General features: G+C 35.5%; 2 protein-coding genes across 2 annotated transcripts; both read right to left on the minus strand.

Annotated features, from left to right (window-relative positions):
* Nucleotides 1–2,081: 2,081 nt before the first annotated feature.
* LOC114520179 (uncharacterized skeletal organic matrix protein 5-like) lies at nucleotides 2,082–19,024 on the minus strand. The gene is made up of 5 exons (XM_028540407.1): nucleotides 18,827–19,024; nucleotides 18,283–18,316; nucleotides 18,122–18,176; nucleotides 2,986–3,121; nucleotides 2,082–2,690 (listed from the first exon to the last, which is right to left on the minus strand). The coding sequence occupies exons 1-5, from the start codon at nucleotides 19,022–19,024 to the stop codon at nucleotides 2,163–2,165; spliced, it is 951 nt and encodes a 316-aa protein (XP_028396208.1). The 3' UTR covers nucleotides 2,082–2,162.
* A 3,427-nt stretch (nucleotides 19,025–22,451) lies between these two features.
* On the minus strand, nucleotides 22,452–23,484 carry LOC114520180 (uncharacterized skeletal organic matrix protein 5-like). The gene is made up of 3 exons (XM_028540408.1): nucleotides 23,440–23,484; nucleotides 23,211–23,315; nucleotides 22,452–22,985 (listed from the first exon to the last, which is right to left on the minus strand). The coding sequence occupies exons 1-3, from the start codon at nucleotides 23,482–23,484 to the stop codon at nucleotides 22,452–22,454; spliced, it is 684 nt and encodes a 227-aa protein (XP_028396209.1).
* Between the last annotated feature and the right edge of the window lie 2,223 nt (nucleotides 23,485–25,707).

Below are 25,707 nucleotides of genomic sequence, written 5' to 3' on the forward strand. Positions count from 1 at the left end.
GCTATAAACGAAATACAAATTTACATGACGTATATGTAATACGTATTATAAAGCTTTTAGCTTTGTCTATAGGTTCAAAGGTTGTACAATAAGCGTAATAAATTTTATACAATAAGCTTAATAAGGTTATACAATAAGCTTAATAATAATAAATTTCTTAAAGTTATCAAACACAAACTCCTATTTTTGAGAACATTTTTCAATGCCTGAAATTAACATACTAAACATTTATTAAGCCTTTGTATACCAATCTAATGTTCGCTGTTTAATGCATTATTTGCAAGGATGAGTTATTTTCACTGCACCAATATGTATCCAAATGCTGGAATATTTGTTGTAATGACTGGGTTACCACACACTGCACGATTACCACAGGCGAGATCCACTCTTCCACAAGCAGTGTATCTTACACCCCCAACCCAATCCAAGAGTGAGCCGGGTTTCCGACATTGGTATTCATTGTTTGGAATGAATCCAAGCTGCGCATGAATAGTGTGATAATCTCTTTGTACATTCTCTACAATGAAAGCCTGAATGTTGCAATTTTTTTCAATATAGAGCCTGCGGTCAAGGACATCCATGTATTTGTTTAAGCCCTTGTATTTCGAAACTGCCTGTCTGCGATCAAACATAGAGCTCATAGAGATCACAGAGACTCGTTTTAGTTACGATGCAATATCGCTATGGTTTCAGCGTTTTGTAATTATTTAAATTGTTCAAATACTCATGAATATGAAATAAATAATATACAAGTATGGTTTCTATATATGTCATCGTTTTTTTTCAAAACTTCCCATTTCCCCCAATTTGAAACACTTTCTTTCGATCCATTACTTAATTTCAACTAACTGGCTTTTATCATAGCTAGGACAGCTGATAGTTATGAAATGGTTTGTAAATATTTCAACATTCTCTGTCCATAAATGCACATTTAATTAGTTATAATGCAATATTGCTATGCCTATGGTTTCAGCGTTTGTAATTATTTAAAATAGTTGACATTTCATATAACTTACCCTATTCCTATAAGGATTTGTCAGTTCGTAGTAATCGAAGTCTTTGTCACGTTGAAAATCTGTTGCAGACAACTCTGATGCAATATCGTAAAGGAATTCACAATTTGTCTCCGAATCTGAGCATTTCTTGAAATTGGTAGATCTGCACGCTTTATTGTCACGTGCACAAAAGTAAATGCATTCTTCTCCCGTTCCTGCGTGGACTTTTTCTATCACTTCGCTGTTCAAACGACGACCTTTGAGTAGTGAAAATTAGGAGGTAAACATTACGAAGCAAGTGTAAAATTGTAAATTTTCCTAAGTTGTAAATTTTTCGAAGCACAAGCATTAATAACGTTGTTAAATATTAATTAAAAGCGTCTTGTGTGGGTCTCTGTGCTTCGCAAGTGGAAAACTAGGAATTGGACGAAGTAAAATGTATTTCTAAAAGTAAAAAGTCGTTGTGAAGTTGAAGTTTAGTTCACCTATAATTATGCGAAACGAATATTTCAGCTTTTGTTAATAAAGTTTTTGTTAATAAAGTTTCTTGTTGATAAAGTTTTTGAAATAGAGAAACATTTGTACTCGAAACTATTAATTTATTGACTTCGCAGTCTGTAGTAGGATACTTTGCCTACATATGAATTAAGGCAGTGTTCAAATATTGATATTCGTTTCCTTTTTAGAAATTGATTGTTTTCACTGTCGATAAGCACTTAAATATTAGCATAGCAAGACTCAATCGTCAGGCTGGCGTCGCCATTATTGACGTTTGTTATAAACTGTTTGCATAACTGAAGAACACTGAAAAAAATAATTCGCGCCACGGCAAAGTTCTGCTTAGTGAAAAGAATTTCTTTCACCAGGAGAAATTTCTCGATAAAACAATTTTTTACTCGATGTTCCTTTCAACATTGATCGACACAAATTCCGCTCCGCGCAAAAAATATCGCTATAGATGAAAATTTTTATTGCATCACTACTTTATATGTGCAAATACTAATTTACATGACGTATATATATAATACATATTATCGAGCTTTTAGCTTTGTCTATAGGTTCAAAGGTTATATACAATAAGCTAAGGTGCAAGCGTGCAATCAAATGTTATTTCTTAAAGTTTTCAAACACAAACTACTATTTTCATTTGCAGTGGTTAAGTTCTTCTCACTGCAACAATATGTATCCAAAGGCTGGAATATTTTTGACTGCTTCAACAACACACACTGCACGATTACCACAGGCGAAATCGACTGTTTCACAAGCAGCGTATTTTACACCAAAACCAATCCAAGAGTCAGGGCTGTCGCAGTGGCCTTCGTTGTTAGCAATGAATCCAAGCCGCGCGTGAATGGTGTAAGCATCTTCTCCTGGGACATCGTGTACATTGAAACCCTGAATGTTGCAATTTTGTTGCAAGACAGAGCCTGCGATCAAAGACATCCATGTATTTTTCTTAGCCCTTGTGTTTCGATATTGTCCGTCTGCGATCAAACTGTACAGCGAACTGGCTTCATAATTCAATATCATCCATCTTCTGTCGCCATTAACGGTCATACCAAGACATATTTTCTTAAAAGGAGTGTTCCAATAAGAGGCCAGTTTACTTTCTTTCTCTGTTAGTCCTTCAAGTCCATCTTCAACTGCATAACTTTCATTGTTCGTCCACAAAGATGCATCATAGTGGAATGTAGGCTAAGAAAATTGTAATCAGTCATTATATTTTGTGTGCAGCAAGGCGAGTAGAATAACTTCATTTAACAGCATGACTTTCCGTATTTGGAATGGTGTAAATTATATTTTTGTGTACTGCAAGGCGAGTGGTGAAATGCAGGCTAAACATTCAACAGAATAAACAAAATTTGTAACTTTGAAAAAGCTCAGAAAACTAGACGAAGCTGATCAGTTGCACTTAAATTTTCTTTTCATAATTTGATTCTTCATTTAACGAGAATCTGATTGATTGCTGATTGGTGCAATGAAATCTTGCCTTATTTCCGTCCACTTTCAACACTAGTGTCCAGCCTCCATGTCCACAACCTGGAATATCTGTCATGTGACAATATGCCTCGTATGGTGTCGAGGATGTGTTTAACTGCAGAGTGTAAGCACCATTAGGCGTTGATCTAGATTAAATAATCTCTTTCAATTCAAAGTGCTTTCCAGCAAGAAATACAGACAAGAAAACATATGTCAAACTTAGATGTAAATAAACTCACGGTTCCATCAGAAACAAGTCTTTGCAAGATGAAACTACATTGCATTGTTTTGAAACTAAATTAATAAGGACGAAAAGAAGTAATGCTGCACCCACAAACATTCTTTAAAAATGTGATGATAGTAATTGTCCTCTATGCATTCTTAAGTCTGAATTAGTGAAACTTACCATTGGAATACACCTGATAGGGCTCTGTGCAAGTCTGGAAGAGAACATCAATGAAACATGTAGTTCAGTAATTGTTGCTACAAGTAATGAAAAACTCTTATCAACAATTATGGTTTTTATTATATGTCATCGCTATGTTTTTTTCAAAACTTCCCATATCGTTCAATTTGAAATGCCTCCTTTCGATTCTATTCCTTAAGTTAATCTAATTGGTTTTCAGCGTAGATGGGGCAGCTGATAATTATGAACCAGTTTTTATGGATCTAAACGTTTTAACTCTCTTTGTCCATAAATGCACGTTTTAGTCATAATGCATCCAACATCGCTATGGTTTTAGCGTTTGTGATTATTTAAAATAGTTGACAGTTCATATAACTTACCCTAGTTCTATTAGGATTTGTCAATTCGTAATAATCGAAGTCTTTGTCATGATGAAAATCTGCTGCAGGCAACTCTGATGCAATATCGTAAAGGAATTCACAATTTGTTTTCGAATCTGAGCATTTCTTGAAATTGGTAGATCTGCACGCCTTATTGTCACGGGCACAAAAGTAAATGCACTCTACTCCCGTTTCTGCGTGGACTTTTTCTATCACTTCGCTGTTCAAACGACGACCTTTAGAAACAAAAAATGGAAAAGGATGGGCATGCATTTTCATTAGTGTAAAAGTTGCGTTTGTATATTTTACACTGTGTCAGACCGTCAGCTGACATGTTAACCTTTAGGAGGAACTAACACACTAAACTCAGAAAAAAACAAATTTGTGTCTACCGAAATTCGACAAATTTCAGTATACTATAATTTGACTTGCGCCGAATGCATTTAAAAAGAAATGACAAAAATTAATTGGCTGTTTATGTATGATCCCAGTTACCAGTTAAATATACGAAGCGTGAGATGATTTTGAGGTGCTGAAATAAGTCTTTAAAACCAAAAAAGCACATGCATGCTATTGTGAGGATGACTGCCAGGATTATGTTCTTCACTCATTTCATCCTCGAAGACATAGGCTTGGTTTATTCTCCGCTAAGCTGGATCATGTAAACTGCCAAAGATGTTTCATTAATTTTTCATGTTTGTCTCAGCCCATTTTTCGCGAATTTGGATCTCTTTCCGGCTTGACCTATTTTGGCGTTAAGAGTTCTTAAATGAAAGCAAAATATGATCGAAGAAGATTTCTTCCAGGCATTCGCAGTTGGAGAAGTTGTTCTGTCACTATCACATTTTGACAACATTCTCTGCGCGTTTAAGAAACGCAACTGTTAGGGATCGCTCTGGATAACGTTTTAAAATGTTTGAGGATTTTAAAATCCTTACAAAATTTGCTTTCGTAGTCAATTATTTCAAAAACTGACTGAATATTCCCGGACCTTTTGAGCCGAATTGCGTTCAACACAGTGAATTTCGTTTTGCCATTTACTTGAAGGCTGTTTAGCTTGCAGCCATTCAACACTCACAGACAGCTGCATTACACTTTGTATTCGAACGCAAAAGTTACAAGAATACCCGATAATTTTCAAGATTCTTACCTTCGTTTGGTCCGTAAAAGCAAAAATCAAAACCATTACCAAAGGGTTGAAGATTAAAGATTATCAATAACAAAGGAAAGACTTTGAGATTCAGCAAACGTCTCGGTTGCATAATCAAGGACAGTGCTATATTCACTGGGTGTTTTGGTTGGGCTGGCATGTTGGTATATGTTGGTATTGTTAGTCCACACCTTGTATCTTAAATTGAATTGGTATATACACTATTTAACTCCAACAGGAAGAACTTGTTGTAGCTATATTGCGTCTAATACTTCTCTGATAAACGCGCTCTTGTCAATGGGCAGTGGCGTAGCCAGCCCGACGATTTAGTCATGCTATGCAAATTTGATGTCATTATCATTATTCATTAGTTGAGAACTCATTGTTTTCACAGTCAATGAACACCAAAATATTAGCATAGCATGACTAAATTGTCGGGCTGGCTACGCCACTGTCATTGGGACGCATTCACCTGTGTATGCTTAAAGGTCAATTAAGTCGCCCGATCTATATTTATCATTGCAAATCATCATTACGTTCGACTAAGAAGAACGCGTTGCGATTGACGCTTCCTTATCGTGACGTCACAGCTGTATGGATGCTATGTCATTTTGAGATTTTTGGATGTTCTAATTTCCCGTGTCCTAATTCGACGTGCTTTCCGCGCGTGTCTTTCATGCATGTACGAATTTGCCGCATACCTGCTGTATTTCGTGCTGTTGGGCACAAGGAAATTATCCATAATTTGTTCAGCTGGATGTTTGCAACAAATTTACGCATATGAATAATCATCAGCTCTTTCATTACTACGAAAAAACCGCGAAGATATTCCTTATAAAGATCCTGTGCCCGAATATAGTGAAATTTTTATTTCTTCGTGTTAATTTGGTTAATATTTGCAATCTAAAATCTCCAGTTTATAGAATATATACAAATTTATCTGTGCGATAGGTCGCGACAATATTGTACTCGCAACTCAGTATTAATTTATTGACTTCGCAGTCAAAAGTAAGTAAGTACCTTTATCAGATACAACTCTAGCTGTTAATTTAAATTCAGCCATCAGAAAACTCGCGGAACTTAAGGGCCAAGTTGTGCTTCGTGCACGCCGCGATTTTGCCTTGTGCTACGCCTAAAATTATTGGCATGCACTAAGAAAATAATTGGCATTTACAGAAAGCTCAATTGCTGGCATTTGGTGAAGCAAAAATTAAGCGTATTTTTCAACACGTACCTTCATTTGGTCCTTGAAAGCAAAAATCGAAACCATAATTTAAAGGTTGTAGATTTGAAAATAATAACAAAAAAAGACTGACTTTGACGAATACACGCAGCAAACGTCTTGGTTCCATAATCACTGTCTGTTTGTGTTGGATAAGCGACATGCTTGCTGTCTGACGAAACCCTTTATCTGGAATGAAACTTTGCGGCTTCTCATCCGCTTTAAAATTTTATTCACAACCAATTCAACTTGAACAGAAGGACCTATTTGGACACTATTCTGGGTGTCACTGCCTGTCTGAAAACAATTAAGAATGCTGTCTCTCTATTGGCCACGCCACGCTTTATTTTTTCAAATTATTCTTATGCATTTGGCGCCAAAAACACAATTTATCATCTACTATAGCATCACGGGACGAGAACTGCGGGGTTCGATAATCAAACGGCCGATATCCAGAAGGTGCAAAAAATCAACGAATTCAGCCCTGGTATTCTGTATTAAAACTTGTATTATTGAATTCAGTAATAGGATACTTTGCCTACATATGAATTAAGGCAATGTTACACGGTGCAATTTTTCTTGCAACTTGCAATGCAATTCTACTTTTAAGAGATGTAAATTAGTGAAGAGCCTTCAAAATGTTAGTGTAAGAAGCGCCATGGAGTGTAAAAACGATTAAAGTTCGGTAGTTGCCAAATTTACATCTCTTAAAAGAAGAATTGCATGGCAAGTTGCACGAAAAATTGCACCGTGTAACATGGCCTTTATCTTGAACAATTTGAATCTTTAGGTTTTATTTTTTGTCATGGGTAACAAGCGACAGCAAATTCAAGCTTTATTTAAATATTGATATTCGTTTCCTTTTCAGAAATGAATTGTTTTTATTGTCGATAAGCACTTAAATATTAGCATAGCAAGACTCAATCGTCAGGCTGGCGTCGCCATTATAGCTCATTATAGACGTTTGTTATAAACAGTTTGCATAAAAGCACACAGAGAAAATTAATTCGCGCCACGGCAAAGTTCTGCTTAGTGAAAAGAAATTCTTTCACCAGGAGAAATTTCTCAATTAAACAATTTTTTACTCGATTTTCCTTACAATATTGATCCACACAAATTTCACTCCACGCGCAAAATATCGCTATAGATGAAAACTTTTATTGCATTACTACTTTATATGTGCAAATACTAATTTACATGACGTGTATAATACATATTATAGGGCTTTTAGCTTTGTCTATAGGTTCAAAGGTTATACAATAAGCTAAGGTGCATGCGTGCTATCAAATGTTATTTCTTAAAGTTATCCAACACAAACTCCTATTTCAGTGATAATATTTTCCAATGCCTTAATTTACATACTAAACATTTATTAAGCCTTATATATCAATCTAATGTCCTCTGCTTAATGCATTATTTGCAATGGACGAGTTCTTTTCATTGCACCAATATGTATCCAAATGCTGGAATATTTTTGACTAGCCCACACACTGCAGCATTACCACAGGCGAGATCGACTTTTTTTCCACAACCAACGTATCTTACACCAAAACCAATCCAAGAGTCAGGGCTGTCACAGTCGTCTTCGTTGTTAGCAATGAATCCAAGCCGCGCGCCGATGCCTTTCTGATATTTTCCTCCGATATCGTGTACATTGAAAACCTGAAGGTTGCAATTTTTTTGCAATACAGAGCCTGCGATCAAGGACATCCATGTATTTCTTCCAGCGCTTGTATTTCGATATTGCCCATCTGCGATCAAACTGTACAGCGAACTTGCTTCATAATTCAACGTCATCCATCTTCTGTCGCCATTAACGGTCATACCAAGACATATTTTCTTGAAAGGAGTGTTCCAATAAGAGGCCAGTTTACTTTCTTTCTCTGTTAATCCTTCAAGTCCATCTTCAACTGCATAACTTTCATTGTTTGTCCACAAAGATGCATCTTAGTAGAACGTTGTCTAAGAAAATAGTAATTGTTTGTCAGATACCGCTTTGAAACCTAGTTAAAGTAGTGTACTTGCCTGTGTGCAGTGAAACAATTATCACTAAAATATAGCCTAAACAGTCAACAGAATAAACAAAATTTGTAACGTTGATATAGTTTAGGAAACTAGACGAAGCTGGTAAGTTGCACTTTACATTTTCTGTAACGAGAATCTGATTGATTGCTGATTGGTGCAATGAAATCTTGCCTTATTTCCGTCGACTTTCAAAACTAGTGTCCAGCCTCCAGCCCCACAACCTGGAATATCTGTCATGTGACAATATGCCGTGTATGGTGTCGATGATGTGTTTAAATGCAGAGTGTGAGCACCATTAGGCGTTGATCTAGATTAAATAATCTCTTTCAATACGTTTCTGCTAACATACACACAAGAAAAACAGTCAATGTCAGGTGTTTATAAACCTCACGGTTTCTTGAGTAACAATTCTTTGCAAGATGACGGAACAACTTCGCATTGTTTTGAAACTAAATGTATAAGAAAGAAAACTTGTTATGATGCGTCTGCTTCGCAAAATAACATTATAAAAATTATGATAGAAATTGCACCAGATGCACTTTTAATTACCTGAGGAATAAACCTCATTTGGCTCTCGGCACGTCTGGAAGAAAACATCAATGAAATAAATAGTTCAGTATTATTTTTCGTTAATACACGTATTGGATGCAAAACAAGGCAAACTACACAACGCAAGAATTGTTTCTATTTAATATCACCGCCTCATCCTTGCTGTTTTCTTCGAAATTTCACATATTCCTGAACTTTATAATTTTTCTTTTATTCGATTCTTTTCTTTGGTTCATCGAGACGGAAAATTTTCCAGCTGCTGATATTTATGAACCGGTTTCTATTCTACATTTCCACTTTCTTTGCTCATAGAGGTACGTTTTAGTTATGATGCACTATCGCTATAGTTTCAGCGTTTTGTAATTATTTAAATTGTTCAAATACCTACCCTGTTCCTTAAAGGATTTGTCAGTTCGTAGTAATCGAAGTCTTTTTCATGATTGAAATCTGCTGCAGGCATTTCTGATGCAATGTCGTAAAGGAATTCACAATTGTTTTCCGAATTTGAGCACTTTTGGAAATTCGTAGATCTGCAGGCTTTATTGTCACGGGCACAAAAGTAAATGCATTCTACTCCCGTTTCTGCGTGGACTTTTTTTATCACTTCGCTGTTCAAACGATGACCTTTGAGTAGTGAAAAATAGGAGGTAAACATTATGAAGCATGTGTAAAATTGTAAATTTTCCTAATCAAAACGTTTCGAAGCACAAGCAGAAGCAATAAAAACATTGTTAAATATTAATTAACTGCGGCGTCTTGTGTCGTCTGTGTGCTTCGCGCGCAAGGAGAAACTAGAAATATATTCGTGCAAAGTAATAATCTCCTCGCCTATTTGAACAAAGTAACGTGTTTTTCTAAAAGTAAAGTTTAATTCACCTATGTTATGTGACACGAATATTTCAGTTTTTTGTTAAGAAAGCAAAACATTTGTTCTCGTAACTATTAATTGATTGACTTTGCAGTCAAAAGTGAAGTAAGTACCTTTATCAAGTACAACTTTAGCTTGCAAACTCAGCCATCAGGAAACTAACATTTAAAGGCAAGGTGTGCTTCCGCGCAGCGATTCTCGTTCTATTTACTTGCTTCATGGACATTATTAGGATTCGCAGATATAATTCCATTTCTTGCAATGTGAGGCAAAAATTAAACGTATTTTTCAACACGTACCTTCATTTGGTCCTTGAAAGCAAAAGTCAAGACCATATCCAAAAGGTTGAAGATTCAAAAATATTAACAACGAAAGACTGACTTTGACGAATGCAAACAGCAAACGTCTTGGTTGCATAATTAATTCCATATTCACTGGCTGTTTTTGTTGAACAACAGACATGTTTGTTGTCAGTCGAAACTCCATGGTTTCTTTACTTTCTTATCCCCTTCAAATTTTATTGATCGTGATAATTCAACTGCAATAGAAAGACCTATTTGGACACGGCTGGGTCTGCCTCAATGACAATACGACGAAAGCAGTCTTGTAAGTTAATGGGATGTATTCATCTGTGCTAGTAACCCAATGTTTTTTTCAAAATATCATAATACTAACATATGCCACTTCGGGGAAAACAAACACACTTATTCCATCTGCATTCTGTCTAACTTTCCACTCTTTTGCATCTGTCATGATGAAATTTGCAAAAAAACAAAAGGCCTTTTAATTTCTTTTGTCTTGAACGGTATGTTAGCCTTCGTCTTCAAGTTAGCCAAACTCAACTTCAAATTCTATGTTAGTGCACCGGTGAGAAGCCGCTTTCAACTCATCACAAATTTAGCCAGCCTGACTAACTTAGCTTGCTCCCATAAGTCAGCCACGCACTGGCTACGTCCATACCTAAGTGGCTGAAATAATTAAAATTAAGTTTACACTTTGTCGGCATATTTCATTTCAAACATTTAGTCGTTATCTTTATGAAAACGGCAGTTTAGCGGTTTAAATGTTTGGAACTTGTTTATCATGTAATGAGTTAATTGACTAACTTCTTAAAATAGTCGTTTCCGACATTGTCTTTCATGTGTTGTGTTTTAAATTAACGGCGCTGACTGATAAACCGACGCTGATGCGTTCAAACTAATATGGGGCACTCCAAGTTTCACCTGTTTGTTCTTCTATAGAATGCTATATATCCCTAGGTATCCTTAGCTGTCCTTATTCCGTTCTAGCCTGGGGCCGCTTTGGCATATAATTATAACTTGGAACTTAAATTTCCGTGGCAAATACTTTTAGCTACATCGTAAACGTATACGGAGTTTCATTTATTTATTATACCGTAAGTTATACACCTCAAACTTCATCTCAAATTCAAACTCAAATTGTCCAATGAAAAAAGCTACATTTTTTTCACGTGAAATTGATCGTCGCACTGCGTTTTAGTGGCGATGTAACAGTAGATCTATTCCAGAAATTTATTATTTTGTACAATGAATCAACAAAGAATTGACTGTATTCAATTATGTAATTAAAAACTCTTATTATTCTGATGATGAGCGAAATGGTTACTTTAAATATAAAATGTCCTTATTGTAGTGCAGAAATATGCTTTATCCATTGCAAAATTTATACAGGCTTGATTTCTGTGCGTTTAACTTGCTTTACGTGCTATTTTTTAAAGTGCTCATTCTAAATTTGCTCACAAAACTGAGAACCTACATTTTTTACTATTTTATACAATACACACAACCTACCCGCACGCTTACAATTACAGTTATCAAGTGTATGATAACATAGGTTTTGCCTAAAATAAACACAATATTTATCAAGCCGTTCTCTGTATCTGATGTCACCGTTTAGAGTTTAAAAATTATTCTGAATGGGTGATAGTCACTGCACGAATATGTATCCAAATGCTGGTGTGTGTTTATAACCACACATTACATTACCACAGGCGAGATAAACGTCTTGACACCCAGTATACCTTACACCAAAACCAATCCAGGAGTCAGGGCTGTCACAATCGTTTTCGTTGTTAGCAAGGAATGCAAGCCTCGCTTTAATGGTGTCCGCATCACCACTCCAAGATCTCTTTATATTAAAACCCTGAAGGTTGCAATATGGTTGCAAGTAAGAGCCCGCGATCAAAGACTTCCAAATATTTCTCTCAGCGGCTGTGTTTCGATACTGACCGTCTGAGATCAAACTGTACAGCGAACTGGCTTCATAATTCAACGTCATCCATCTTCTGTCGCTATTAACGGTCATACCAAGACATATTTTCTTAAAAGGAGTGTTCCAATAAGAGGCCAGTTTACTTTCTTTCTCTGTTAGTCCTTCAAGTCCATCTTCAACTGCATAACTTTCATTGTTCGTCCACAAAGATGCATAATAGTCGAACGTTGGCTAAGAAAATAATAATTGTTTATTTGCAGTGGCTAAGATTATTTTTTGTGTACAGCAAGGCGAATGGTGAAATGTAGTCGACAGAATAAACAAAATTTGTAACGTTTATACAACTCAGAAACTAGACGAAGCTGATCAGTTGCACTTAAATTTTCTTTTAAAAATTTGATGCTTCATTTAACGAGAATATGATTGATTGCTGATTTGTGTAATGAAATCTTGCCTTATTTCCGTCCACTTTCAACACTAGTGTCCAGCCTCCAGCTCCACAACCTGGAATATCTGTCATGTGACAATATGCTTTGTATGGTGTCGAGGATGTGTTTAACTGCAGAGTGTAAGTACCATTAGGCGTTGATCTAGATTAAATAATCTCTTTCAATACGTTTCCGCTAACATACACACAAGAAAAACAGTCAATGTCAGGTGTATATAAAACTCACGGTTTCTTGAGGAACAAGTCTTTGCAAGATGACGGAACTACTTCACGTTCTCTCAAAACTAAATTCCATAGAAAAAGCAAAGGTTATATCCCGCTTACAATCGGCTAAAATTACCAATAGAAAGATATAGTGAAAACGCATTATATACACTCTTATACTTACTTGGGGAATATACGTTACCAGGCTCCTTGTTTGACTAAAAGAGAGAATACCAAAGCAAAATATTGTTTAATTAACATCATCTGTGTACAAAACCAAGTTGGATACAAAATTTTGGACACAGTGTATATTTATATATCATGAAAATTTTCAGCTGATGCATGTGAGGGAAACACTTGCACATTTCTAACTGAGCTGCATTTCTCGAAATAACGTGTTAACTTACTGGTTTAATTACGACAAGATGGTTAAACTCAGGGGTGCTCGTTTCATCATCAGTAGTTCTTTCCTGATGTGTCTTATTGTTGAGCTCACAGCGACCTTTACCAATACCAGATGTTTTGTAATTGACTGAGGCACACGATTCATGTTGAGCGCAGAGCAAACCACATTCAAACTCGAACTCTGCTTGTTTTGTTTCGATGACATGATTCGCCAAGTATTTTTGTTCGTATTTTCGAAACACGACTTGCTTTGGGTATTGGTCTTGAGAGAAAAGAAGCAATTTTGAAATATTTAGTGGCTAAAAATTGTTATCAATCTTGTCTCAACTTTTTAAGAAAGCTTGGAATAAGAAATGTGAATACAACTTGTTGACATCTCGTGACAGAACTTGTACACTGGCAACCTTTTTGCAGACATGTCATAAGTCAAATTTACCCAAATGGCAATGATGACACATTTTTGTTCGACCTTTGTAGCAGATGGTTACCGCTGAAAGAATGCAGTATGCGACAGGACACTGAAACTAAAGCAAAGTGCTGATTCGGGCGAAAAATATCGCTATAACAGAGTGCCTCGAAATAGAAATTAACAGTCCTTTACGATGGATATATGAATTCAAAATAGCAAGAAATGAACAAATATTTTTGAAATGAAAATTAGTGATCAAATTCAAACATCCCCGGATTCAAAGCTAAACGAATCAAACTTGAATTTATTACGAGCTTTAATGCGTGGATTCCCAGAGGTGACAGAATGCATCTGCATGGTTTTCGACCTGCAATTCTTAACACACGATTTTATTTTGTCATTTCCAGCCATTATGGCATATTTAGGTGTTTTTATGTTTCCGTAAAATTGAGAAAGACCTTCTACATTTTAATATCTAGTGTGTATATGTTTGGAGAAAACGCGACCGTATAGAAATGGCTTCTGCCTTCGAGATTCACACATCGTTACCAGACGTGCATGATGGTCGGGCAACGCAACGTGATATTTATCTCAATATTTGTGTTTTCTGAAGCCAATAAGTTTTATCCCGTTCAAAGGTTTTGAAAATTACTCAACGATACTACATTAATTATGATCCACAAATATACCCATACGTAACTTCCGAAATTTCCTTTTCGAATCCAATTTATTTTAAAATTTAAGCAGCCAGCGAGGCGCGTCTCCACGCAACGGTTTGTGTTTTGCTTTTCGCTTGAAGGATAAGCTTTAAAGGCGGATTTCCACTTACAGCGAAATCGTTCGCTAGCGAAATATTTGCATATTTTCTTTTGAATTTTAACAACATAAATAAATTAGCTCGACTTGACTGTTCTCAATTCAAAAGAAAATATGGAAATATTTTGCTGGCGAACGATTTCGCTGTAAGTGGAAATCCGCCTTAACACTAAAAGACAAATTGCGTGTGAAAGCAAAAGTTACACGTATTTTTCAACACGTACCTTCATTTGGTCTAAAATCAAGACCATATCCAATTTTTTGCAGATTAAAGAATATCAGCAACAAAGGGATGACTTTGAAAAATTTACACAGCAAACGTCTCGGTTTCATAAGCAATGCTATATTCCCTGGTTGTTTTTCTTGGTCAGACGACATGTTTACCGTCAGTCGAAACCCTTTATCTTAAATAAACTCAGCGGTTTCTTGTCCCCTTTAAAATTTTATTGATAACTGATTCAACTCGGATAGAAAACCTTTTGGGACACTTGTTTGGGTCGGCCTGTCTGAGAACATTGAATTAACGCAGTCTCGTTAATGGGATCTATTCAATTGTAAAGAAAGTTAAATATACGCCATGTTTGTTTTTTTCAAATTATCATCACGAGCATCTGTCGCCAAAACACACACTTAGTCATCTGCTATAACATCACGAAATAAGAAGTGAAAACTGCGTGGTTCGCCATACGCAAACGACAGATTTATTGGCCACGCCACGCTTTATTTTTTCAAATTATTCTTATGCATTTGGCGCCAAAAACACAATTTATCATCTACTAGCATCACGGAACGAGAACTTCGGGGTTCGATAATCAAACGGCCGATATGCAGAAGGTGGAAAAATCAACGAATTAAGCCCTGGTATTCTGTATTAAAACTTGCATCATTGAATTCAGTAGTAGGATACTTTGCCCACATATGAATGAATTATCCTGAATCAATTTCAATCTTTAGGTTTTATTTTGTCTCATTGGTAACAAGCAACAACAAATGCAAGTTTTGTTCTAATAACAATATTCGTTTCTTTATTAGAAATTTATTGTTTTCACTGTCCGGATAAGCACTTAAATATTAGCATAGCGGGACTCAATCGTCAGGCTGGCTTCGCCATTATAGCTCATTATAGATGTTTGTTATAAATGGTTTGGATAAAACCAACATAAGAAAAATAATTCGCGTCACGGCAAAGTTCTGCTTAGTGAAAAGAAAATATTTCACCAGGAGAAATTTCTCGATTAAACAATCTTTTACTCGAGTCCCCTCTCAATTTTGATCGACACAAATTGCCTGAGAAATTTGGCTCCGCCAGAAATATATCGTTTTAAGTGAAAACCTTTATTGCATTACTACTGTATTACGTGGAAATACAAATTTACACGAAGTATACAACACATATTATTAAAAACTTCAAAGGTTATATAAGGTGCATGCGTGCAATGAATATATGAATATGTACCTCCCCTCGCAGTTATCGTGCTTCCTTCTCCACTGAAGGCCTAAAAAGGTTTAGTTTAGTTACAATGTCAATGCTGTGGAATATAGTTATATATAAACTAGATGTAAAACTAGTTGATATTTCATTTAGGTCATTAAGAAACTTCTTATATCGTCGATCCGTCGGCTAAATATATAATAAAATATATTTAGTTTAGTAAATAAAACGTTTATTTTAATGCAGTGGAACTAGTTTAGCTTGCAGTTCGATGAGTCAAAAGCCTCCTACATTAGTAGACTCCCAGCAATGTTTTTTTTTAGTTGTGTCAGAAATTAAAGACGCTAAAACGACCTCGTCACGTTCAAGCTAGGGTTGGGACACTCAAGTTTCACCTGTGCTCAATATAGAATGTCATGCATACATGATGAGGTCATTGTCGCAAAATTTATTGATTTACAAATATATCACAATGTAACTTTGAATCTTTTATTTATGTGTACTGGTTAATATTACACACCGATGGCAAGACAGACAGTTTCAAACACATGCACTCACGAATTGGGCCATAAATTATCGGTATACTGAGTATACTCAAAATTTATGCCAACGAGTTATTTATTCAGTAAGCAGACACTTCTTCAAGAGCCCACTTCGTTTGACCTAAGTGGCTGAAATAATTAAAATTTAGCTTTCACTTTGTCGGCAAATTATATTTTAAACATTTAAACGTTATCTTTATAAAACGGCAGTTTATAGTTTAAACACTTTGGAACTAGTTTGGCTAACTTCTAATGTTTCTCGCCGGACAATGTCTTTCATATGTTGTGTTAGAAATCAACGACGCTGAGTGATAAACGACCCAGTTACATTCAAGCTAGAACACTCGAGTGTTATTTATTTATCATACCTCAAGTTATACATCTCAAACTTCATCTCAAATTCAAATTGTCCAAATGAAAAAGTTACGTTTTTGCCACGTGAAATTGATCGTCGCACCGCGCTCGCTAAATCGTTCAGTAAATCTATTCTTGAAATTTATTACTTTGCATAATGAATTACATTTCTCGCAATTTTAGTATTAGGAATTAACTGTATTCAATTATATATAATTTAAACTCTTATCCTAACTTTAGCAAAATGACTAAATGTTACGGGCATAATTATATATAAAATGCCCTGCAGCATTGTAATGCATCAATATATACTGTCTCAATCGCAAAATTTATAGAGCTTGATTTCTGTGTGTTTAACTTGCCTTTTTCATACTTTTTTAAATTTCTTATTCTAACTGAGCTTGTTTACAGGACTGAGAACCTACATATTTTACCAGTTTATAGCTGCAATACACACAACCTACGTTATAATTACCTGCATGGGGCCAGTTGTATAAAACTATTTAACTACACTTTGCATAGTTAAATCCTGGTTAGAAATACACAAAATCTGATTGGCCAATTCTGTCTTTAACTACAGTTAAAAGTTAACTAGTCTTTTATTCAACTGGGCCTTACATGCATACAATCACAGACTTTTTTTAAACTTATCAAACTCATTGTATGATAACATTATTAATGCCTAAAATAAACACAATACTTATCAAGCCGTTGTCTGTATCTAAAATGTACTACTGAACTAAAATATATCCGAATGCTGGAGTGAGTTTCTTGCCATTATCGGTGTCAGAACATTGCGCAATATTACCACATGTTATGTCAGACGTGATGTGACAAGATTTGTAGGAGATACCAAATCCTATGCATGAATCAGGTGATGTGCAATCATTTTGATTATTTGTGTAATACCCAATACGTGCATAATTTTCAACATATTTAATACTGAATCCTTCTTTGTTGCAATGTGGTTGTAAAGATGAGCCTGCGATCAGAGATTTCCACGCAGCCCGTCCAGCGGTTGTTTTTCGATACTGACCGTCTGCGATCAAACTGTACAGCGAACTGGCTTCATAATTCAACATCATCCATCTTCTGTCGCCATTAACGGTCATACCAAGACATAGTTTCTTAAAAGGGGTGTTCCAATAAGAGGCCAGTTTACTTTCCTTCTCTGTTAGTCCTTCAAGTCCATCTTCAACTGCATAACTTTCCTTGTTCGTCCAGTAGGGTGATCCATAGGTGAATGTTTGCTAAGACAATAATAATTGTTTATTTAAAATGGCTAAAATTATATTTTTTGTGTGCAGCGAGGCGAGTGGTGAAATGTAGGCTAAACATTGAACAGAATAAACAAAAATTGTAACGTTGATACAACTAAGAAAACTAGACGAAGCTGATCATTTGCACTTAATTTTCTTTTTATAATTTGATGCTTCATTTAACAAGAATCTGATTGATTGCTGATTGGCGCAATGAAATCTTGCCTTTTTTCCGTCCACTTTCAACACTAGTGTCCAGCCTCCAACTCCACAACCTGGAATATCTGTCATGTGACAATATGCCTTTAATGGTGTCGAGGATGTGTTTAACTGCAGAGTGTAAGTACCATTAGGTGTTGATCTAGATTAAATAATCTCTTTCAATACGTTTCTGCTAACATACACACAAGAAAAACAGTCAATGTCAGGTGTTTATAAAACTTACGGTTTCTTGAGTAACAAGTCTTTGCAAGATGAAACTATTTCACTTTCTCTCAAAACTAAATTCCCGGCATAGAACAAAAAATGGTTATATGCCGCTTACAATCGGCTAAAAGGCATCATTTACATAAAAATATGTGGTAAAAACGCTTTTATTGCACCTACTTGGGGAGTATACCTGACCAGGCTCTTTGCTCCTCTAAAAGAGAATATCAGTGCAAAATATTATTTCATATCCACTGTGTACAAAATCAAGTTAGATATAAAACCCAGCCCAGGTCGTACAATTATAGTCAATAACATTTCCGAAATCTTTTTATGTCTGAGTGCTACCCTAAATCCACAGATACATGGAGATCAGCTTCTTGAATTTTAACTTATTTTACAATAAAAGTCCACTTGCGATGAAATCATGGCTCAACAGTGTGTCTTGAAAAAAGTACCCTTTAACACCATTTAAAATACGATAAACTTTTGATGCGTAACTCGATTTCAACTTGTACTTAAGCATAACCTAATGAAAAGAACGATAAATAAAAATTGACCCTGATGAAGCCTTAACCGGCGAAACGTTTGGATATTTTATAGTATAAATTTTGCTTAAGAAGCTTTCTTTTTGTATTTACATTACATGCGGGTGCTGTGTTTATTTTGCTTATTTCATTTTTGTCTCGGATGCATTAGTAAACATAGATACGCCTATACTTACTGGTTTAATTATGACAAGATGGTTGAACTCAGAGTTGCTTGTTTCATCGTCATCAGTTATGTCTTGATGTGTCTTATTGTTGAGATCACAGCGACCTTTACCAATACCAGATGTTTTGTAATTGATTGAGGCACACGATTCATGTTGAACGCAGAGCAAACCACATTCAAACTCGCTGGCTGCTTGTTTTGTTTCCATGACATGATTCCCCAAGTATTTTTGCTTGTTTCTTCGAAAGACGACTTGCTTTGGGTATTCGTCTAGCGCGAAAAGAAGAAATTTAGATTACTACTTTTCAGTCCTTTACGATATGGGTATGGGTATATAATTTAATAATTTAATCCTTAAGCCTGATCTTATCACTTTTCGCTTGAGGGATAAACTTTGTTAAGACAAACTACGTATTTTTCAACGCGTACCTTCATTTGGTTCTTGAAAGCCATAGTCAAAACCATATCCAAAAGGATGAAGATTAAAGAATATCAGCAACAAAGGGATGACTTTGAAAAATACACACAGCAAACGCCTCGGTTGAATAATTAATTCCATATTCACTGGCTGTTTTTGTTGGACTAGAAATATGTCGAAACTCAATGCTTTTTTATCCCCTTCAAATTTTTAACGACCGAGACAATTCAATTCCAACAGAAATTAAAGACCTATTTGGACACGGCCGGGTCTTTCTAAATGACAATTGACAATTCAATTAACTGACGCAGTCTTGCAAGTTAATTTATGGGATGTATTCATCTGTGCTCAGTAGTTTAACAATGTTTTTTTCAAAATATCATTATACTAACATGCATGTGTTATGTTCGGCAAAAACAAACACACTTTTTCATCGGCGTTTTGTCTTTCATCAAGTTTCTTTAGTTATGAATAAACCCGGTATCAATGAAGTTTTATTTTATCTCGTTATATATATTGGTAACAATCGTCAGGCTGACTATGCTATTGTAGCTCATTACAGACGTTTGTTATAAACGGTTTGCATAAAAGCACACAGAGAAAAATTAATTAACGTGATGGCAAAGTTCTGCTTAGTGCTTTAGGGCCTGTTTATATGATCCCGCTTAGCCTTGACGGGACAATTTCCGGGATCCCGCTTGTAATACAAACACTAATTAGTGTTTATATGACCACTTTTCTATCCCGCGTAGGCGGAAACACGAAACACAGTAATTAGGGGGGGGGGACATATTCATATATTCATGTTAACAGCCTTGTAAAACCAATCAATTTGAAAACAAATTGATCTTGCACAACATGAATATAGAAACATGTAACCCCCCACGCAATTATCGTGCTTCTTTCTCCACTGAAGGCCTAAAAAAGTTTAGTTCAGTTACAATGTCAATGCTGTGGAATATAGTTAATATAAACTAGATGTAAAACTAGTTGATCTTTCATTTAGATCATTAAGATGAGATAAATCTTTTCGGCGTACCACTCAAAATCCATTTATTTTACCTTTATTCTTTAGATTATGTTGTGAACTAAGTTTTGAACTGTATTTGGTGAATGCAAAACACCAAACAAAGGAGTTATTACAAGATATAATGCGGCAGCTATCAACAATGTTATAATGTCAACGCCATTATAACTGAAATGAATACAAAAGAAGCTTCGATTCAAGTGTCATTTTCTTCTCGGCCTATCCCGAGAAATCCTTTCATTTTCACAATATTTTGAGATTATACAGTAAACATACTTTGTAGATGCTTTTCAGGTTTGCAAAAAAATTCTAATGCTGAAAATTTTAATGCTGTTGCATGAAGATATATCACTGAGGTTTTGAGCATATATTACGCGATATAGAAAAATACATCCTCTTATTAATAAACTTCTTATATCTTCGATCGGTCGGCTAAATATATAATAAAAACTATTTAGTTTAGTAAATAAAACGTTTATTTTAATGTAGTGGAACTAGTTTAGCTTTCAGTTCGATGAGTCACAAGCCCTTCTACATTAGTTGACTCCCAGCAATGTTTTTTTTAGTTGTGTCAGAAATTAAAGACGCTGAAACGACCCTGTCGCGTTCAAACTAGGGTCGGGGCACTCGAGTTTCACCTGTGCTCAAAGAATGTCATGCTTACATGATGAGGTCATTGTCGCATAACTTATTGATTTACAAATATATCACAATGTAACTTTGAATTTTGTATTTATGTGTACTGGTTTATATTACACACCGATGGCAAGACAGACAAGACAGTTCAGTTTCAAACACATGCACTCACGAATTGGGCCATAAATTATCTATATAATGAGTATACTCAAAATTTATGCAAACGAGTTATTTACTAAGCAGACACTTCTTCAAGAGCCCATTTCGTTTGATCTAAGTGGCTGAAATAACTAAAATTTAGCTTTCACTTTGTCGGAAAATTATATTTTAAACATTTAGTCGTTATCTTTATAAAACTGCAATTTAGTTTAAACACTTTAATTGGAACTAATTTGGTTAACTGCTTATATATGTTTCTCGCCGGACAATGTCTCTCATATGTTGTGTTAGAAATTAACGACGCTGAGTGATAAACGACCCAGTTCCATTGAAGCTAGGACACTCGAGTGTTATTTATTTATCATACATCAAGTTAGACACCTCAAACTTCATCTCAAATTCAAATTGTCCAAATGAAAAAGCTACGTTTTTGCCACGTGAAATTGATCGTCGCACCGCGTTCGCATATAGCTAATAAGTCATGTACAACAGCAAATCTATTCTTGAAATTTATTATTTTGTACAATGAATTACATCTCTCGCAATTTTAGTATTAGGATTTAACTGTATTCAATTCTGTAATTCAAACTTTTATCTCAAGATTAGCAAAATGACCCAAATGTTACGGGCATATAAATATATATATAAAATGCCCTTCTCGTAGGGCAGAAATATACTTTCTCAATCGCAAAATTTATAGAGCTTGATTTCTGTGCGTATAACTTGCCTTTTTCATACTTTTTTAATTTCTCATTCTAGCTGAACTTGTTTACTGAACTGAGAACCAACATATTTTACCAGTTTATACAATACACACAGCATTGTATGTATTTAATATATCAAAGCAAAAGATCTATACCACCAATGCCCGAAATTCGTGGTTAAATATAGAACTAAAGTTCACCTATAATTTTTCATCGAAGACATGCATTAATTGCATGGCAATGAGGATTTTAGGATTGATCTCTGTCCTTCATTCAATATCTACGATTGAAGGGATGAAAATAACCCCCTACTTCTGTTCCGCGGGTACGGGTAGCGTTATTTTATTCAATGAATATTTTTGTTATTACATGTTCTTTGCTACAAATGTCATTGAAAAAAATTACGCTTACCTGCAATACACACAACCTACGTTATAATTACCTGAGCTGGTTGTATAAAACTATTTAGCTACGCTTTGTATAGTTAACTTAGAATACACGACTCTGATTGGCCAATTCTGCCTTTAACTACAATTAAAAGTTAACTAGTCTTTTATACAACTGGGCCTTGCATGCATACAATTACAGATTTAATTTGTTTAAACTTATCAAACCCAGTGTATATGATAATATTATTAATGCCTAAAATAAATACAATATTTATCAAGCCGTTGTCTGTATCTAAAATGTACTAGTGAACTAAAATATATCCGAATGCTGGAGTGAGTTTCTTGCCATTATCGATACCACTACATTGTGCAATATTACCGCATGTTATGTCAGACGTCATGTCGCAAGAGTTGTAGGAGATACCAAATCCTATGCATGAATCAGGCGTTGCGCAATCATCTTGATTATTTGCGTGATATCCAATACGTGCATAGTTTTTATTATCTTTATTTTGTTTATCCTCAATGCTGAATCCTTCTTTGTTGCAATTTGGTTGTAAAGATGAGCCTGCGATCAGAGATTTCCACGCAGCCCGTCCAGCGCTTGTGTTTCGATACTGCCCGTCTGCGATCAAACTGTACAGCGAACTGGCTTCATAATTCAGCGTCATCCATCTTCTGGCGCCATTAACGGTCATGCCAAGACATATTTTCTTAAAAGGAGTGTTCCAATAAGAGGCCAGTTTACTTTCTTTCTCTGTTAGTCCTTCAAGTCCATCTTCAACTGCATAACTTTCCTTGTTCGTCCAGTAAGGTGATCCATAGGTGAATGTTTGCTAAGAGAATAATAATTGTTTATTTGAAATGGTGAAAATTATATTTTTGTGTGCAGCAAGGCGAGTGATGAAATTTAGGCTAAAAATTCAACAGAAAAAACAAAATTTGTAACGTTGATAAAGCTCAGAAAACTAGACGAATCTGATCAGTTGCACTTTAATTTTCTTTTTATAATTTGATGCTTCATTTAACGATGATTGCTGATTGGTGCAATGAAATCTTGCCTTATTTCCGTCCACTTTGAACACTAGTGTCCAGCCTCCAGCTCCACAACCTGGAATATCTGTCATGTGACAATATGCCTTGTATGGTGTCGAGGATGTGTTTAACTGCAGAGTGTAAGTACCATGAGGCGTTGATCTAGATTAAATAACTTTTTTCAATTCAAAGTACTTTCCAGGTAGGAATACAGACAACAAAACATATGTCAAACTTAGATGTAAATAAACTCACGGTTTCTTCAGAAGCAAGTCTTTGCAAGATGAAACTACTTTGCATTGTTTTGAAACTAAATTGAATAAGGAGGAAAAGAAATAATGCTGCCCCCACAAATATTCTTTAAAAATGTATGATAGTGATTGTCCTCTATTCATTTGTAAGACTGAATCAGTTAGACTTACCAGTGGAATATACCTGATCGGGCTCTGTGCAAGTCTGGAAGAGATCATCAATGAAATATGTAATTCAGTAATTGTTGCTTAATTCAAGTAATGAAAAATACTCATCAACAAGTATGGTTTCTATGTCACCGCTATTTCCCATATCGCTCAACTTGAAATAGATTATCTCCTTTCGATTCTATTCCATAAGTTTATCTAAATAGCATTTAGTGTAGATGGGACAGCTGATAATTAATAACCGGTTTCTAGACATTTAGACTTTCTTTGCCCATAACTACACGTTTTAGTTATAATGCAATATCGCTATGGTTTCAGCGTTTGTGATTATTTAAAATAGCTAACAACTATATGACTTACCCTAGTTCTATTAGGATTTGTCAATTCGTAGTAATCGAAGTCTTTGTGATGATGAAAATGTTGTGCAGGGATCTCTGATGCGATATCTTGGAGGAATTCACAATTTGTTTCGGAATCTGAGCATTTCTTGAAATTGGTAGATCTGCACGCTTTATTGTCACGTGCACAAAAGTAAATGCATTCTACTCCCGTTTCTGCGTGGACTTTTTCTATCACTTCGCTGTTCAAACGACGACCTTTGGAAAACAAAAGATGGGCATGCACGATGACATTGGCGCAAGATAGCCAATTTTCATGACCTAAACCGCTCTTAATACTTATGAATATGGCATTTTCATTAGTGTAAAAGTTGCGTTTATATATTTTTGACAGTGTCAGCTGACATGCTTTAGGAGGAACTAACTCACTAAACTCAGAAAAAAACAAATTTTTGTTTACCGAAATTCGACAAATTTCAGTTAAAAAAACTGACGGCTATAATTCGACTTGCGTCGAATGCATTTAAGAAATGACAGAAAGTAAGTGGCTGCTTATATATGATCCCGGTTACAAATTAAATATACGAAGTGTGAGATGATATTGCGCTAATAAAAGTCTTTAAAAGCAAACAAGCACATACATGCTATTGTGAGAATGACTACCAGGATTATGTTCTTCACTCATTTCAACCTCGAAGACATAGGCTTGGTTTATTCTCCGCTAAGCTGGATTATGAACACAGCCAAAAATGTTTCATTAATTTTTCATGTTTGTTTCAGCCCATTTTTCGCGAATTTGGTTCTCTTTCTGGCAATTTGACCTATTTTGGCGTGGGAGAAGTTGAATGTTCTGTCACTATCACATTTGGCCAAAATTTTTCGCGCGTTTGAAAAACTCAACCGTTTGGGATCGCTCTGGATAACGTTTTTTGACGATTTTAAAATCCTTTCAAAATTTTTTTCATAGTCAATTATTTCAAAAACTGACTGAATATTCCCGGACCTTTTGAGCCGAATTGCGTTCAACACAGCGAGTTCCGTTGTGCCATTTGCTTGAAGGCTGTTTAGCTTGCAGCCATTAAACACTCACAAACAGCTGCATTACACTTTGTATTCGAACGCAAAAGTTACAAGAATACACGTAATTTTCAAGATCTTACCTTCGTTTGGTCCGTAAAAGCAAAAATCAAGACCATTACCAAAAGGTTGAAGGTTAAAGATTATCAGAAACATTAATGGAAAAACTTTGAGATTCAGCAAACGTCTCGGTTGCATTATCAATGACAATGTTATATTCACTGGGTGTTTTGGTTGGGCAGGCATGTTGGTATATGTTGGTATTGTTAGTCCACACCTTGTATCTTGAATTGGGTTGGTATATATACACTATTTAACTCCAACAGGAAGAACTTGTTGTAGCTATATTGCGTCTAATACTTCTCTGATAAACGCGCTCTTGTCAATGGCCAATGGGACGCATTCACTAGTGTTTGTTTCAAGGTCAATTAAGTCGCACGATCTATGTTTATTATTGCAAATCATTATTACGTTCGACGAAGAAGAATGCGCTGCGTTTGACGCTTCCCATCGAGACGTCGCTGATGCATGGATGCTATGTCATTTTTAGATTTTTGGATGTCCTAATTTCCCGTGTGCTAATTTCACGTGCTTTCCATGTCTTTCATGCATGTACGAATTTGCCGCATACCTGCTGTAATTCGTCCAGCTGCAGGTTTGCAACAAATTTACGTATATGAATAATCATC

This window comes from Dendronephthya gigantea, unplaced genomic scaffold (genome assembly GCF_004324835.1).
Source record: "Dendronephthya gigantea isolate DGI-Jeju-01 unplaced genomic scaffold, DenGig_1.0 000015F, whole genome shotgun sequence".
Lineage (NCBI taxonomy): Eukaryota > Metazoa > Cnidaria > Anthozoa > Malacalcyonacea > Nephtheidae > Dendronephthya > Dendronephthya gigantea.

Bases quoted from the DNA above. Each gene is read 5' to 3' on its own strand.
- LOC114520179 (XM_028540407.1), bottom strand. From the start codon at position 19,024: ATGGAAACAAAACAAGCAGCCAGCGAGTTTGAATGTGGTTTGCTCTGC. The intron at 18,317-18,826 runs GTAAGTATAGGC...ATTCTCTTTTAG, and splicing joins ATCTTGTCATAATTAAACCA to AGGAGCAAAGAGCCTGGTCA. The intron at 18,177-18,282 runs GTAGGTGCAATA...CCGGGAATTTAG, and splicing joins TGGTCAGGTATACTCCCCAA to TTTTGAGAGAAAGTGAAATA.
- LOC114520180 (XM_028540408.1), bottom strand. From the start codon at position 23,484: ATGCAAAGTAGTTTCATCTTGCAAAGACTTGCTTCTGAAGAAACC. The intron at 23,316-23,439 runs GTGAGTTTATTT...TACACTCTGCAG, and splicing joins GACTTGCTTCTGAAGAAACC to TTAAACACATCCTCGACACC. The intron at 22,986-23,210 runs GCAAGATTTCAT...TTATTCTCTTAG, and splicing joins TCAAAGTGGACGGAAATAAG to CAAACATTCACCTATGGATC.